Source organism: Aspergillus karnatakaensis (assembly GCF_047715665.1).
Source record: "Aspergillus karnatakaensis strain CBS 102800 unplaced genomic scaffold BJY04scaffold_14, whole genome shotgun sequence".
NCBI lineage: Eukaryota > Fungi > Ascomycota > Eurotiomycetes > Eurotiales > Aspergillaceae > Aspergillus > Aspergillus karnatakaensis.
In genome coordinates, this window is record NW_027395726.1 from 501,644 (window position 1) to 516,433 (window position 14,790).

General features: G+C 53.3%; 7 protein-coding genes across 7 annotated transcripts; 3 read left to right on the top strand and 4 right to left on the bottom strand.

Moving 5' to 3' along the window:
- Positions 1-207: 207 nt before the first annotated feature.
- BJY04DRAFT_226576 (FAD-dependent oxidoreductase) lies at positions 208-3,145 on the top strand (the record flags this gene model as incomplete). Its single annotated transcript, XM_073718444.1, has 5 exons — positions 208-653; positions 704-969; positions 1,016-1,386; positions 1,432-2,639; positions 3,091-3,145. Exons 1-5 carry the CDS (start codon positions 364-366, stop codon positions 3,143-3,145), a joined length of 2,190 nt encoding a protein of 729 aa, XP_073573366.1. The 5' UTR covers positions 208-363.
- A 153-nt stretch (positions 3,146-3,298) lies between these two features.
- BJY04DRAFT_184878 (GMC family oxidoreductase) lies at positions 3,299-5,114 on the bottom strand. The gene is made up of 4 exons (XM_073710683.1): positions 5,011-5,114; positions 4,012-4,956; positions 3,462-3,962; positions 3,299-3,417 (listed from the first exon to the last, which is right to left on the bottom strand). The coding sequence occupies exons 1-4, from the start codon at positions 5,023-5,025 to the stop codon at positions 3,349-3,351; spliced, it is 1,530 nt and encodes a 509-aa protein (XP_073573367.1). The 5' UTR covers positions 5,026-5,114; the 3' UTR covers positions 3,299-3,348.
- A 428-nt stretch (positions 5,115-5,542) lies between these two features.
- BJY04DRAFT_226580 (kinase-like domain-containing protein) lies at positions 5,543-7,491 on the bottom strand. The gene is made up of 3 exons (XM_073718445.1): positions 6,749-7,491; positions 6,160-6,704; positions 5,543-6,115 (listed from the first exon to the last, which is right to left on the bottom strand). The coding sequence occupies exons 1-3, from the start codon at positions 6,991-6,993 to the stop codon at positions 5,574-5,576; spliced, it is 1,332 nt and encodes a 443-aa protein (XP_073573368.1). The 5' UTR covers positions 6,994-7,491; the 3' UTR covers positions 5,543-5,573.
- Positions 7,492-7,651: 160 nt separating this feature from the next.
- BJY04DRAFT_226582 (thioredoxin-like protein) lies at positions 7,652-8,608 on the bottom strand (the record flags this gene model as incomplete). Its single annotated transcript, XM_073718446.1, has 3 exons — positions 8,530-8,608; positions 8,220-8,364; positions 7,652-8,145 (listed from the first exon to the last, which is right to left on the bottom strand). The coding sequence occupies exons 1-3, from the start codon at positions 8,575-8,577 to the stop codon at positions 7,652-7,654; spliced, it is 687 nt and encodes a 228-aa protein (XP_073573369.1). The 5' UTR covers positions 8,578-8,608.
- A 49-nt stretch (positions 8,609-8,657) lies between these two features.
- BJY04DRAFT_184883 (Hsp70 family protein) lies at positions 8,658-11,083 on the bottom strand. The gene is made up of 6 exons (XM_073710684.1): positions 10,941-11,083; positions 10,285-10,891; positions 9,906-10,240; positions 9,762-9,861; positions 9,357-9,716; positions 8,658-9,291 (listed from the first exon to the last, which is right to left on the bottom strand). Exons 1-6 carry the CDS (start codon positions 11,048-11,050, stop codon positions 8,956-8,958), a joined length of 1,848 nt encoding a protein of 615 aa, XP_073573370.1. The 5' UTR covers positions 11,051-11,083; the 3' UTR covers positions 8,658-8,955.
- A 630-nt stretch (positions 11,084-11,713) lies between these two features.
- BJY04DRAFT_26890 (uncharacterized protein) lies at positions 11,714-13,464 on the top strand. Its single transcript, XM_073720041.1, has 2 exons — positions 11,714-12,777; positions 12,825-13,464. The coding sequence occupies exons 1-2, from the start codon at positions 11,826-11,828 to the stop codon at positions 13,352-13,354; spliced, it is 1,482 nt and encodes a 493-aa protein (XP_073573371.1). The 5' UTR covers positions 11,714-11,825; the 3' UTR covers positions 13,355-13,464.
- On the top strand, positions 13,373-14,784 carry BJY04DRAFT_184888 (TPR domain protein). Its single transcript, XM_073710685.1, has one exon. The coding sequence runs from the start codon at positions 13,575-13,577 to the stop codon at positions 14,559-14,561; it is 987 nt and encodes a 328-aa protein (XP_073573372.1). The 5' UTR covers positions 13,373-13,574; the 3' UTR covers positions 14,562-14,784.
- The last annotated feature ends 6 nt before the right edge of the window (positions 14,785-14,790 follow it).

The following is a 14,790-nucleotide window of genomic DNA, read 5'->3' on the forward strand; positions in this document are numbered from 1 at the left end:
GCTCTCTGGTTTACCTTTAATTGTTGGTTGGCATAATTAGGAACGGATCTTATCTCCCTGCCTTTTCGGCTTGCGTGGTTCCGTTGCGTCAAACGCTGTCGGTCCCGAGGACAAAGACAAAGACATCATGGTCACTACTGGGCTGTCCGTATCCGTGGGAGTCGGAGCCCAAGCCTCTTAGTGTCCGGGGGGCAATTCAGTGGCTTACTATGACTCGCTGTCTGTCGACCAAAACGGGGTCATTGTGCGCCCACTTTCGTAAGCCGCCTCAACAAACTCATCTCTATTGCTGCGTTGGGGATATAAGGATGTTGAATTGCCAGCTCGCCATCATGCGAACTCGACCACTCCCTCAGAATCATCATGGCATTCAAGGTTCTGATCGTCGGCGGCAGTATAACTGGTTTATCACTGGCTGTTATGCTCGAGCGCTACGAGGTTGACTATGAATTGTTTGAGAAACATGACGGTGTCGCCCCGCAAATAGGTGCAAGTATCGGCTTACTCTCTCATGGGTGTCGCATCCTTGAGCAGCTGGGCTGTTACGAGGAATTGATTCCTCATGGCAATGGCGCTGGTGATGTCTCCATTTACGGGCCCGGTGGGCAGCTACTTGGAACTCAGTCCAGACTCGGCCCTCACCTGGAGGCTATGTACGTTGCCGCATGACTGATGTAGCGCTAAAGACTGACGGTCACTGCAGGAATGGATACAGGCTATTCTTTGTCGAACGGCAGCGGGTCCTCCGCGCCTTGTGGGGTGCCATCAAGGACAAGTCTAAGCTCCATACATCTTGTGGAATCACCAAGATTGAGCACTTTGATGGCGGCGTTCATGTGGAGACAGTCAACGGTCGCATTCATACCGGGAGTATACTTGTTGGCGCAGACGGAATCCGGAGTAAGACTCGCAAGGAGCTATGGAGGCTAGCCGAGGATGACGGATTCGATACTGTCGCCGATCGCCAGGGTAAATACTATTCTTCCCAAGTCTTATCCAATCTCACAGTGTACAGCGATTCGAAGCACCGACAGCTGCATGTTTGGTATGTCGTGTGGACTTACCCAAGTGAAGCAAACAGATACCTGGAAGCATGTCCGACAAGGCCGTCACTACCTTTGTGCAGGTGCTCCTAACGGCCTCACTTTCTGGTTCGTGTTCTTCCAAACGTCCAAGCAGGCAGATTCGTGGGATAGCCTTCGGTATACCGAACAGGAAAAAGAGGACCTTGCTAGAGAGTTCGCTGGCGACCAGGTCCGACCGGACTTGTCATTTGGAGAGATGTACCAAGCCTCGACAAGCGCAGTGGTAGTGCCCATTGAGGAGTTTGTTTTACAAAGGTGGCACCATAAACGTATCATGTTGCTTGGCGACTCGGTTCACAAGGTGAGCACAACCTTTGTTGCACTTATATCAGTCCTGACAGACTAGATCCATCCTCTCACAGGACACGGGGGAAACGGTGCTTTGGAGGACAGCGCATATCTTGCAAACCTATTGAAAGAGATGCTCGAGACGACGAAAACACCTTCTGACTGGCAATTGAAGCGCGCGTTCCAATTGCTGCAGGAACGCCGCCGTCCACGGATGGAAGACCTCACCGAGGGTGCTCGACGCTTAGCAGACCTGGAATCATTTGCAAGTACGTTTCAGAGACTAATCATGCTCCATGTATTTCCAAAAATCCCATGTGAAAATATTCTGGCCAGCATCGGCGACTCCATGTCGCAGGGAGATGCGTTGAAGTATCTTCCTCTTCCCGCTCGGTCCAAGGCTATCCTACCCTACGACGACGAAATCATCATGAATACCACAGCACGCTCAAAGGAAGCATCGTATCTCTGGATCGGCCTTTTCCTACTCATCGGGTCGTTACGATTTATCGTTCCCTTCATCCCACATGATTCAACCACCTTCGGTGCTGACTCAAGCCGGCTACCATCTTCACAGGACTGGAGGACCGGCTCATGCCTAGCTATCAATGCAGTCTGGCTCATCGAGTCCTACCGCTCCGCATTCAGCTTTGGACTCCTCCTCAGCCCACTCCCATGGATTATGCTCGCACAATTTATCAGCTGGGAATCCACCCTCCCTATCTACTTCTCCTTCTGGATCCATGGCAGCACAAGAAGAGGCTTCTACCACCCCTGGCCTCGCGCGATCCTACCCGGCGCCGCTCAAGCCTTGCCAGTTGCTTTCGTGGCAGCGGTCGCAGCTGCAAGTCTGCTACCAACCTTGCTTGCGTCCTACCCAATCCTGTCGAAAATTAACTCGTTGACACTTGCACATCTGATACTTCCTCTCCTCACCTCGGTCTTCGAAGACATCATCGTCCGATTTCGCGGCCGTCGCTGGGAACCAATCTACCAATTCGGCAACTTCGACATGAAATACCTCTCGCGATTCTTCACTGCAGCATTCCTAACCGCCGGCGCCAGCCACATCTACTTTATATCGCAATATCTCCCCCAATCTCTCTCCCACACGCCGCTTACAGCCCTGGTATACACAACCCAGACTCTCGACTTCATCATCTTGAACCTCCTCACATCAACCGGGCTCCTCTTCACCCTCTGGGACCTCCGCCGCGTCAACGCCACAACCCTCTCCTACACCAAAGCATCCCTCTCGATCATCTTGTTTCTTATCCTTGCAGGCCCCGGCGGGACCCTGATCGCCGGATGGTGGCTTCGCGAATACACATGGGAAAAGGCCCGGCATAGAGTCTCCGATATCCGATATGAGCCTGTCGAAAACAAGGGTGCTAACGTTGACCCCTTGCCTTGACTAGGATTCGACAAGGGCAAGATACGTACACCACGATACAATGTTATTCCAGCTCCGGGGCTAGGGATTATAATGTACGCATCCTTCTGGCATGCCATACTGTTTTTCTTCTCTTTTTCACTTTTTTTCTTTTTTTTTTCTTTTTTTTCCTTGGTTTGCGCGCCTCTTTGTATTGTGGGCATTCTGCTTTCTGCAATGTGCAAATGCAATATTATCGTGGAAATCGAATGCATATTCATATTTCCTTTTGTCTTGGGGATCGTCCGGGACCGTCCGGATCTACTATTCACTGTAATAGTATAGAGCGGGCATGAGGGATTGTGGTAAGTTTGCCTCCCGGTCGTTGCTGTCGGGCTGAAGGTAGAGTATGTTGGGATCGAATACCTAGGGCTTTGATGAGTATATCGAGTGTGAGGCCAATACTACGTGTACCTACGCGGGAAAGGCGGAATTTCAAGGTTATTTTTCACTTTCAGCCGACTATCAATATCTATCAGGAAGGATAAATTCCCTGGTACGAATATTTAGAAGGTCGCTGAAGCTGTACTCATAGATCCGACCTCACTGTGTCTTGACCCGCGTCTCCATCGGAGAGCAAAATATCCTCCGCAATCTTCTCAGCAAGCATATCTGATACTGTTAGCGAATGCCTCTTACATCAAGAAGGGGCTTACAGCATGTGGACTGAGGATGCCCGGCGGAAGAAAAGGAAAGGCGCTGGCATCCACGACCCGCAGGCGGTTGACGCCGAAAACGCGTGCTTTACTGTCAACCACTGCCATGGGATCATCCGCCGTGCCCATCCTACATGTCCGAGATGGGTGCCAGATGGTCATGATGTTTTCCCTAATGTATTCCAGAATCTCTTCGTCGGTTTGAACGGCGTCGCCTGGAAAGTACTCCTCGCCGATCAGGATCGTGTTTATTTGTTCACACTGGAAAGCATGGCGGATCCTCTTAAGTAGGGCTACGGCTAGTTGCTGATCAGACTCAGTGTCTAACCAATTTGGGTTGATGATTGGCGGGTCGGACGTGTCGGAAGAAGCAAGAGTAATGGTACCCTGGGACGTGGTGGCAATTAAGACCCCGAGAATAGATGCGTATTCATGACCATCCCTGGGTTGGTCTTTGAGAAGGTTGGAGACATTGCCGATGAAGCCTGCACCAGAGATATACTATCCTGATCAGCGAGAGCCTCTGAAGAAAGGATAAGACCTATCATACCTCTACCTCTGGCCAATCCTCGGTGAACCAGGACAGATCCCGTTCAGTGGCCAGAGAAAAGCCGCGTCGGTACCCGTCAGATATCTTTTCCCAACCCAAAAAGTGTGCAGCTGGGTTAGCGAATATTCCCTCGCTCCTCGTGGCCCAGCGAAGGTATTCTTCCGCGAGATACATCGGATGAGTGGCCACCCGAGTCAAGGTTTCGAGGTTAACACGGTAGCTTGGGGCAAAGAAAGGGTGGTCCAACATTCCCTGGCCGACCCCGGGGAGGTCAACTAGTACTGGTATGCCATGTTCCTTGAGATGCTCCCTCGGCCCGATCCCGGATACCATCAGCAGCTGTGGGGATTGGAAGGCTCCGGCGGATAGGATCACTTCTTTTCTTGCCTGTAAGGACCTCGATCCTATATCCACAGCCACCGCGTTGTTTACTTCGTCGAACAAGATTCGTTTCGCTAGAGTCTTGGTGTAGACCCGGAGGTTCGGCGAAAGAGTCTGCTGGAGAAAGGATGACTCCGAACTGCTGCGCGACTGGTCTCTTGGCCGGATGGTCGAACTACAGTACTGGTAGCCAGAGAGGTTTCCGCTGTTGAAATCGGTAGCTTCTTGTATGCCAATTTCCTGCAATGCTCGCTCCATCCACGTCGAAAATGGCATCACAAAATTGGTGTACGAGACATCGAGAGGCCCACCAGCGGGGTCAAATGCGCTTTCATGGTATGATGTAGTGGCGTTGGGGAGTCTCTGGGTGACGTTTGGTGGAGTGAAGCGGGCGCTGCGCTGGTAATAGGGGAGAACCTGGTCGAACGAGTATGTGGTATCGTTCGCGACCTTCGCCCACCTATCTAATGACTGTCTTGTCGGTCTGTCGGTGTTATTGGGAGATCGCCGGAGATATACGAAGCGAGGACATACCGCTGGTATATCATGAAGTTTTCCGCGGACCTAGAAGCAGTCATTTCAGATTGTCACTAAGCCTTCCAGAGCCAATTCACTCACGATCCACCCAGACATTTCCCCCGCGCAAAGTGAACCTGTCGGCCATTGATAGTGGGCTGCGGCAAAGTGACAAACCCCCAGTCCACCTTGGACCGTGTACCGGGCTTGGAGCCAACAGGCAAGACATCAGCACCAGGTGTCTTGGCTAATGGCTAGCTCTTTTCGTACCATGTTCCGGCCTCGATCAAAGCGACGGTGTGTGTTTCGGCCAAACGAACGGCGAGAGGGATCCCGGATGTGCCACCGCCGACGACGATGTAGTCGAACGACCGGGAGTGGACATGCCACAAGAAATATGATACAAGGAGACTATAAATAGATAGCATCGTGGCGTGACAATGACTTCGAGGCCACTGAGGTGCTGCGGAACTCAGAATGCCCAGCACATTCAGTGCCAGGCGCACAAGGAAGGCACCATGGAGCCCCTGCCTTTTTTTCCCCCTGGGGAGTGGCATTTACGGGCTTAGAAATAACTAGCAATGGAGTCAATTCAGCCCTGCTCCCTTTATGATATGATGCATCTTTGCTACGTTGATGATAAGAGAAATCGAGATGCATTGGGATCAGATTTTGTGTGAGTGATTCCGCTGCTCCGAAAACCATGCATGCTGCATGACCTGCTTCGTGGTGAACCGCTTCACCGGGTCAAAGTCTAACAATCCACGTAATAGGTGCTTCGTCGTCTCCAGCTCCTCCTGCGGGAACCCTTCTCCAAGCGCTTCCTCCAACAGGGACTCCAACGTATACGACGTGGACGCACCAAAGACATCGAGGTCACGATCTCGCCGTCTGGTATAGTGATTATACGGCTGTCCGTTCGGTCCGAAGAACTTGCCCCATGCCGGCCACTGACGATCCCTCACTTGCTGGCTCTCTGGGAAGCCTAGAATACTATACATGTCGATAAAGTGCATGTCGTCTGTAATACCTGTCACGGGGTAATCGCACAGGTCAAACAGGGTGATGCCAGTAATAAACTCAAAGATCAGACATCCGAAGCTCCACATGTCCTGCTTGGATGATATACATCGTTGGAATAGCGTTTCAGGGCCGCGCAGGTGCAGAGGCGGTGCTGGTGACGACGGGGGCTGCGATGAGAGGAAAGCTACACACGTCAGCTGTCGTCACTTACTGGGCAAGCTAACATACATCCACCGAGATCCGATATCTTAATCGTCAATGGACGCGAGATGTCCAGGTATTGCATCAAGGAGTCCGCAGGCACCAGGTACTTTGGTCCTCTGACCCCACCCTCCAACAGCACATCGGAGACCGGGGTCAACGGTATGTCTTGGTCTTGACACAATTCCGCCAATGGTCTGTCCGTCAGATTATCCAAACAGAACAGCAGATTCCTCGGTTGCACGTCGCCGTGGACAACGCCATTAGCCAGCAGAAAGTCCAGACCTAGCAGGGTTTGCCACAGTATGGACTTGGCTGTCCACAGTGGGAACGGGCCGTTTGGGAAGAGAGTGTCCTTGACTTCGGTCACACTTGCTCCCATGGGTTCGTATACCAATGCTTGATGCACGCCGTTGGGTCCGACAATCCGAAAGTCGTCCAACAAAGGCAGATAGTGTAAGCGACCAGGATGTGAGGTGAGCATCGTCTCGGCCAATCTCCTGTAGATGCCAGTTTCACCAGTCGGGGAGCTCTCCGCTTGCCCGATTTTTAGTGCCACATACCGGTTCAGCCTGAAAGCTTAGCTGTGCAACTAGAAGGACGTTGTATCACGTACCTGGCGTCTCTCGCCAACCAGACGGTGGAAAAGGATCCGTACCCCAGCTTTCGGATGACGCTATACCGAATACCTTGAAAGGTATCCATCAGGTGAACCGGGTGGAACCTTCGCTTGCTGTAGTAGTCGAGAGGCTCTACCACTCTGAGAGCGAGTATTCTAGTGCTCGGGCTAGACGAGGCAACACTCAAGGAGCGACTCCGGCTCTTATAGGAGCGCGGTGAAGTCGCCATCTGGTCCTCCATTAGGGTGTTGAAGTCTATATCAGGTGGTCGTTTTTTCAGCCGTCAAATAAGGAAGTAGCGATGCTCCTAGGGACCGAAAAAGCAAGAACACCCTCCTTGTGAGCAAAGGGAAAAAAAAAAATGAACAGCACGATGCTGGATAGCGGGGTGGTATTGGGATGAGATAAGCACCCCTCGTCAACCGCGCCTGGGATGAAATTCGTGCATGAGTGTAGTTGAGCTGGTAGGGTGTTATTGGTTGGATGTATGTCTAGCTGCAGGTGGGCTTCAACGTATCTGGTAAGGTGGTTGAATCCCTGTCTCCAATGCGCTCGGTCCGGCCCGTTCATCTCGACAAGGGTCAGATTTCACGTATTGAGAGTGGGTGTTTGGGGGTTGGCTGCGTTGGCAGTAGTCACCTATAGAACAGAACGGGTGTTTTCTAGCTGCCTCTAAGTATGTACACTTGAGTGAGCTCGTTTCCAGTCGATGGCTTAGAGGAGACAAGTATCAAGCCACGTCCATCAGGTGGGTCCCTCTTGCAATTATAGTCTGACTACCTCCACAATCGATCCAATATAGCGTTAGACACCATCACAGGACATGGCGATTACACGACAGAAAGCTATATTGCGGTAGAGTATGCCTCCCACAGCTCTAAACCTACAGCACGCTACCATTACAACCCCTCTATCTCCACCCTGGCAGCCCTAGCAGCAACAAACCCCTCCAAGAACTCCCCTACATCCCCCGCCCCCTCAAACGAATGCAGCCCTCCAATATAAAACTGCGGAACCCCCTGCACTCCCGTAGCCTTGAGCTTCTCTCGATACTCCTTCTCCTCCCGCTCAACCTCGCCCACGCCCTGACTACCCGTGAGAAACTCCCTAACAGCCCCCTCATCCATCCCGCCCTCCACCGCAGCCGCAACAACAACATCAACCTCACTAACGTCCCTCTCCCGCTCAAACTGATACTTGAACAGCATCTCAGCCACCCGACACTGAATCTGACTACCTTCTTTCCCAGCGAGGTGTAGAACCCGGTGCGCAGGCCGCGACGAGCCAATATACCCGCCAAATCGGAATTCAATCCCCAGTGCCCTCCCAACCCGTCTCAGGCGCGTCTGCGCGGCGTCAATCTGTGGTTTTGTCATGCGTCGCGCCATGCGGTCTAGACGTTGGGGTTTATGGCCAGTTAGCTCAATCGTCCCTCATCCAGTCAACATGGACAGTATCAGATTATACCATGAATCAATATACTCCCCACGGGCTCCACGGGGTCTATGAAATATGGCTTCCAGGAAATCTCAAAGATATCGCTGGATCCGCCGGGGTAGGTTTTCCGGTGCAGGGCTATTGCGCGCTGGAGAGTGCGGAGGCCGATGAAGCACTGTTTTCTTAGTATCAGTTGTGTTTCTTTTTCCTTTGCAGGAAACGAAAAAGGGAAAGAAACGGGGGATGCAACTGTGACTCGGGCTGGGTTTGGCTCTGGCGTGGGGAGTGTGGAGGGAAATAGCTAGCTAGAGAGAGGGAGAGGAAGGAGAAGGGGGGATACCCAGGGACAGATGGGGTCGGAGACAATTTCGACGGGGATTATTGCCATTCTTGTTTCTTTCTATGATGTTGAGGGACTGATGATGGTGGGTAGAGACAAAGTTAATGAATGGGGTGAGGTGTGGTTGGGACTTTATACGGGTTGGTGCCTGTGAGCTGTAGGCTGGCGGAGTTCCGCAACGTTAGCTTCATCTTGATCTGATCGGTAAGTTAGGTACCGCCAGGAGACTGGGCGGGTGTTTCTTGTTTCACAGGAGATCAAACTATTGTAGTACTGTTCGAAGCAGGTGCATACAATAATTTGTTCTATTTCATTCGTGTTGTTGTCAGTTACTGGCTGCGTCATCCGCGATATGTATCCGAACCCCTTCGGAACACTTCCCCTCCCCTCACCTAGTAGAGACTACTACACTATGATGTTCAATATTCAAAACCGAATATTCGCATTCTGACTCCCCTGCCTCCGCCCATCGATGTACACCACGAACTGCACCGTCGCCCCGCTCGGCACCATCTCCAGATCGAAACTCATCTTCTTCATCCGCACGCCTGTATCCCGCGAGATATAGTCCTCGAGATGCTCAAAGGGGACGTCAAGCGTACAATCGATCTTGCAATGGCGGACGACATTCTTATCGAGTCGTGACGGCGCATCTTGTTCTTCGCACTCGTACAGTTCAACCGAGAAGTTTCCGCCAAAATCGCTCCGGTACAGACGGTAGAAGTTGTGGCGGAGGGGGTCGGTTGTGGAGACGTTGTCGCCCTGGTTCACTAGTTAGTAATGGTATTCCCTGCGAGGTTTTGAGCTTCGAGAGAACAGGGGCGTACTCGTTTGAGATACCACTCGATCTGGTTGTTGGCGCGCCACTCGCCCTCGTCTGGGTACCAGGATTTATCGACCTCGAGGTGTCTGCTTGGGTCGAAGGGGGTGTGGTAGACGACGCCGAGGCTTGTTCGGGAGATCGTCGACGTCACGGAAATTGGCGCTGTGACTCCGTAGCCGTTCTGCTGGGCGTCGCTGTCGCTGTTGCTGTCGAGGAAGCCCTTGTAGACCGCGCCTTGGCAAATTGCGGTGCGCGGTCGCATCCCGCCGGATTGCAGGACTGTGATGCCGGAGGTGGAGTGGCGCTCTTTGAGGTGTTCGTAGAGGTAGGGGCTTGCGCCGAGGCCGCCGACTAGGATGATGCCCTGCGGTTGTTAGTGGATCGCGTATAGCAGGTGATGGAGGTGTACCTTGACATTGAGGCTTTGGCTTCTAGCTTTGCTGATTTGTCCGTCGACCAACTTGTCGATGCCGGTGAAGGACTCGGTGAATGCTTCTTGGATGTGGGAGCTGATCAGGTCAGCACGCGAAACAGTTGGAATCAAAGGCAGTACCTTGAGAAATGGATGCGCCCTTTCTTGATGTACGGCTCACGGCTCATATCATCAAGACTGTTCTTACCAAATGCCTCAGCCGGTATGCTGACGATGTACTCCTTCTTGGAGCTCTGCGGCTTGAACTGCGGCTTGATCGCATACTCCCACTCGCCTTTGATAATCTCCTTGATACCAGCCTTGCTGAGATGATCCCAGCGGCGACCGAGGCGCGACTTGCATGCTCGCTCAAAGGCTTCGTCGATGAAGATACCACCGCAGAGACCGCCTGTTCCTTCGACCGCTTCATGCATCGCGATTGGACTGACTGCTGCGATTTCATAACTGATCAAGTCCTATCGTCGTGAGCGATGGTATTCTTGGAAGGGGATAAACTTACAACTGTACCACCACCAGCATCGCAAATGACATATACATCCCCTGGCTGAGCCCTCCGACCAGGCTCACACAACGTTGACAATGCAGCAGCCTCCGGCTCAGGAACAAAGCTCAGTTTTGTTTCGCCAGCTGGCCGACTCGCCATGATTCCGGCCATCGTAGCAGCCTCCTCCATCCCCTGCCTGGCGTACCCCTTCCAAATTGCCGGAACGGTGATAACAACGTGGAATCGTAGCGCATCAATCACATACTCGCCCCGCGACTTCTTCACGGTTTCAATGATGTGACCCCATAACAATCGCAGGTAATCCGCGATCAGCCCGACGGCTGTCTTTCCGGTTTCCTTCAGCATTTTCCGCCCGCGGAGGACGAACTCCGACGACCGCGTCTCTTCGCTGAGATCTTCGTCTTTGACTAGCAGTAGTTTGAACCACCGGACGGGATCAGCATCGTCGGGGATTTCGTAGCCCCAGAAGATTTGATCGTCTTCGTAGAATAATTCCGTGGGTGCTTTGCCTTCTTCTCGTCCGGTGCCGGGCCAGCTGGTGATAAGGTTGATTTGTTCGCTGGCGAAGTCTGCTACGGTCGCCCATGCCACGCCGGAGTATCTTGTGCTGTTAGTTGGTAATTTCTAGGAGGAGGTGGAGAGGGACGTACGTGGTGCCAAAATCAATGCCGATAACCATGACATCGTCCTCATCGTCGTCGCTGGGGGTGACCACCTTGGGGCGATAAGCCAGGACGCCATCAGCTGGGGTGTAGGTCATTGTGTGTGAGTGAATGAGTTGTTAAGATGCAAAAAGAATGTGTAAGAGAGAGGTGCAGGATTGAGATGGCGTGAGGGGATTAAATGGAAAGGGTGTTGTGTTGCAGTTCACACAGGTCAGCCTCGTACAGTCAGTCGATTCCACCTCGCACCGGGTTGCCTCCCCTCCCAACCTCGGATTCGCATTCGCTCCAATGGATTTCCTGCAGACAGCATAGTTAAGCGCCAGGCAAATGCTGGTCATGATGCCGATGGTGGTGCTTCTGCAGGGCGAAGAATCCTCCAGGCCAGCCTTTCGCGCGTCTTGGCCATCACAGCCGACCGTGCGACCTCGCTGGTTGGTCCCCTCTTCGCCACAGCACGCATCTCGGACTCATACGGCGAGGCTGAATCCTTTTAGTCCAGGATTTGCCTGTCACAGGCGATGCACAACGTGGTTCTGTGCAGTATTCACCGAGGAGAGGTCCAATCGTTGCGGGGTGGTTGGCGAGTGCGGGATACAACCAAGAGAAGACAAGGCTGTCCCACGCGCCACTTTAATCTATCAATGAATGACCCGCTCAATAATTGGCTGACTGTATCCTGCAGAGTGCGCAGTGGCCGGTGGTTATTTTACCTTGTCAGTCGGGGATTCGGGCGCAATCCAGCCTCGTTCAGCTTGCCTACCTCACAAAGTAGGAAACCTCTGGCGATTTCCTATCATCCCATCATCCTGCGAGCGCATCCCTCCTTCATCGCATTCGCTACCTGCTACAATCCGCAATTCCCACCGCGAAATGACACAATCACAAACACACCCCCCGCACATCGAAACAGGCGATGGAGGACACCAACCGGATATAGAGATGCCAGACGCAGACACGGCACGAGCTTTTGCCAGTAATACCGATCTTCCACCGCGACCCGGCGCGACTCACTTCCAATCCTACACAGCAGCGACCGTTGTCACAGCCGCGGGCGAGAAGTTCCTGCAAACCTTTTGGAAACGAACGAGGCCCGACATGCAGCAACCATGTCCGAATTGTGCACCGGAACCTCCACCACACCAGACCATTCTTCAACATGTGCAAACGCAACCGCCAGTTCCACCAGTCCACGAACTCCCAGCGCTACCGCAAACACCAACCGAGGAAGACCCTCTGACCCCGGCGCAGGACGAAATCACCGCGTTCGCTGCGCGGGAGACGGAACTGCTCGAGCAGATCAACCAGCTCAAGGCCGATCTTGCAAATGCTCCATCCCCGGACTCCGTCCGCGCAGTCGAGCGCTCGCTGCAAGCTGAGATCGCCCTCCGCGAGAAAGCCCAGCAAGAGGTGCGGCAGAAGAACAGCGACCTGGACGTCCTGCGCAAACGATGGAAAGCCGCTGCTCGGGAGCTGGATAAATCCCGGTCGCAAAACCAGGGCTTCTACCAGGTGACGGACAACTACCTGATTGAATTGACGACGCGCCTGAGATACAACATCCGCAACTTTGCAATCCAGTACTTTGGCGGCGAGCTGAAAGCAAAGCCGAAACTCGACACCAAGCCAAAGAACTGGGATGTCTACATGGCGGCAAACACGCCGACACCGCAGGATTGCGAGCGCTTCCTCCTTTCCGACCGCCGACCGAGCATAATCCAGGCTTATCTCTGGAGGTTCCTCGTGACCGACGTCTTCGACTGTTTCCGCTGGGCTGGCGATAATGCAATCACGATGCGGAACATGTGTCGCCTGTTGCGGCCTGGTATGTCCATTTCATAATACCCTCGAGCCAAATTGACTGGTGTATAGATGGCCAGTACAGCTCCTCGACAACGCCGCTGGTCCCCGACGAAGAGCGCAAATTCCAACTGTGGCTGGCCAACACAACAGCCGTCGTCCTCGATGCTGGCAACGCCCCGTCCAAGAGGGAGGAGACAACGTCCCAAGTCACCAGACGAGTCGCCTCCCTTGTCGATAAAATGCGTGAGATCATCGATCATTTCGCTGTCTCCAAGGATGCAGGGTATACGCAGGAGTTGACGCGGATCCTCGAAGAAGCAGTCTCCTTTGACATGGAGATTCATCGGCAGGTGGCGAGGGTACAGTGGATTTTTCCGCAGTCGGGACAGGAAATGGTGTTCGATAAAGGGGCCATGAGGCTTGAGGCAGGAGAAATAGCGGGAAAGGAGAAGGAACTGGTGAAGTTGGTGGTCTGTGCCGGGATGAAGAAGCGTGGGAAGTCGACGGGGGAATTGGATGGGTTCGCGGCGCCGGCGACGTGGCTCGTTCCCATGGAGGTTTCGTGCGCGGGTCCGCCTGAGTTGGACGTACATCGATAGCCATTTAATCTATATTATTCTGCTGCTGCTGCTTCTGATGCTTCTGCTTCTTACTCAACAAGCGACGACAACTTAATCCATTACTGTCACCTAAACCAAATTGGGTTAGTGGCTACCCCTCCCGATCCTATTGCTTGAACTTCGCATCTTCAACCTCCAGCTGCAGTTCGTCTATTACAATTCTTCCAAGTTGTCTTCCGTAACAGGCGCCAACTTTATCATGGATGACGACGCCCGAAATCTTGAGGAAATCCGGGCTTTGATGGACCGCGCCGCGGAGCGGAGTAAGGAGGGGAAAGGGACGGAATCAAACGAGGCCCTTCTGGAGGCGCTAGAAGTGTGCAACCAACGACATGGGGCGTTTCACTCCAGAACGCATACCGTCCAGACAGTCCTCGCCTTCAACTATCGCGCGCAGGGCCGCTACAAGGACTCTGAATCGCTCGACAAAGAAGTCCTTGATCGACGGCAGGAACTCTTGGGCGACGACCATCCCGAGACAGCGATCAGTATGAATAACCTGGCGCTGGATTTGAAAGGACAAGGGCGTATTGACGAGGCGCTGGATTTGGAAGTGACGGCTCTGGATACCATGGTCCGTGTCGTTGGGGAGGAGTCGCAGCTGACCATGACCAGCATGAACAACCTTGCCAACAGCTACGCAAATCACAGTCGCTTTCGAGAGGCTGCGGAGCTGCATGAGAGGATTCTCCGCCTGTATCGGAGTAAGTTGCGTAGTGACGACTCTCGGATATATGCAGCGATGGATCTTCTCGGAGTGGACTACCGGAATCTTGGCCAGGTGAGCAGGGCGGTTGAGCTGCAGGAGAAGGCAGTCCAGGAGGCAAACACGCATCTGGGGGGTAGCGACCAAACAACGATCAAGTGTATGATCAACCTGGCGGACAGTCACCAGGAGCGCAACAATGCGGAGGGAAAGGCTCGGGCCGTGTCACTGTTGGAGGATGCTATTCACGCATTGCCAGCGGAAGAGGAGGAAGATACCCCGCTGACCATCGGGGTGAAGAACAACCTTGCGGTCGCGTATACCAAGGTGGGCCGAATGCAGGACGCCCGACCGTTGCTGGTTGCCTGCCACGAATGGAACAAGCGCGTGCTCGGGGAAGACAGCCCCAGGACACAGGCATCATCCCGGAACCTCGCCTGGATCCTGGAGGAACTGGGCGAGACTTTAATGGGCGAGTGATGAGCAATCACTGACCTCTCATTGCCCTCCTATATTTTCCTCATTCATTTGGGCTCCCGGACTGACAGTTGGACGCAAACCTCCCTCTCTAAATGGCTTAAACCTGTAGACGATGGCGTGGCAGGAGCCTTGAGTTCCCCGGCTGAGAGAGTGTTTACGGCCGCAATGAATTACTCCTACAGCGAGATGATAGGAAGTGCAAAATAAAGCATGATAATCCTGGCCGATG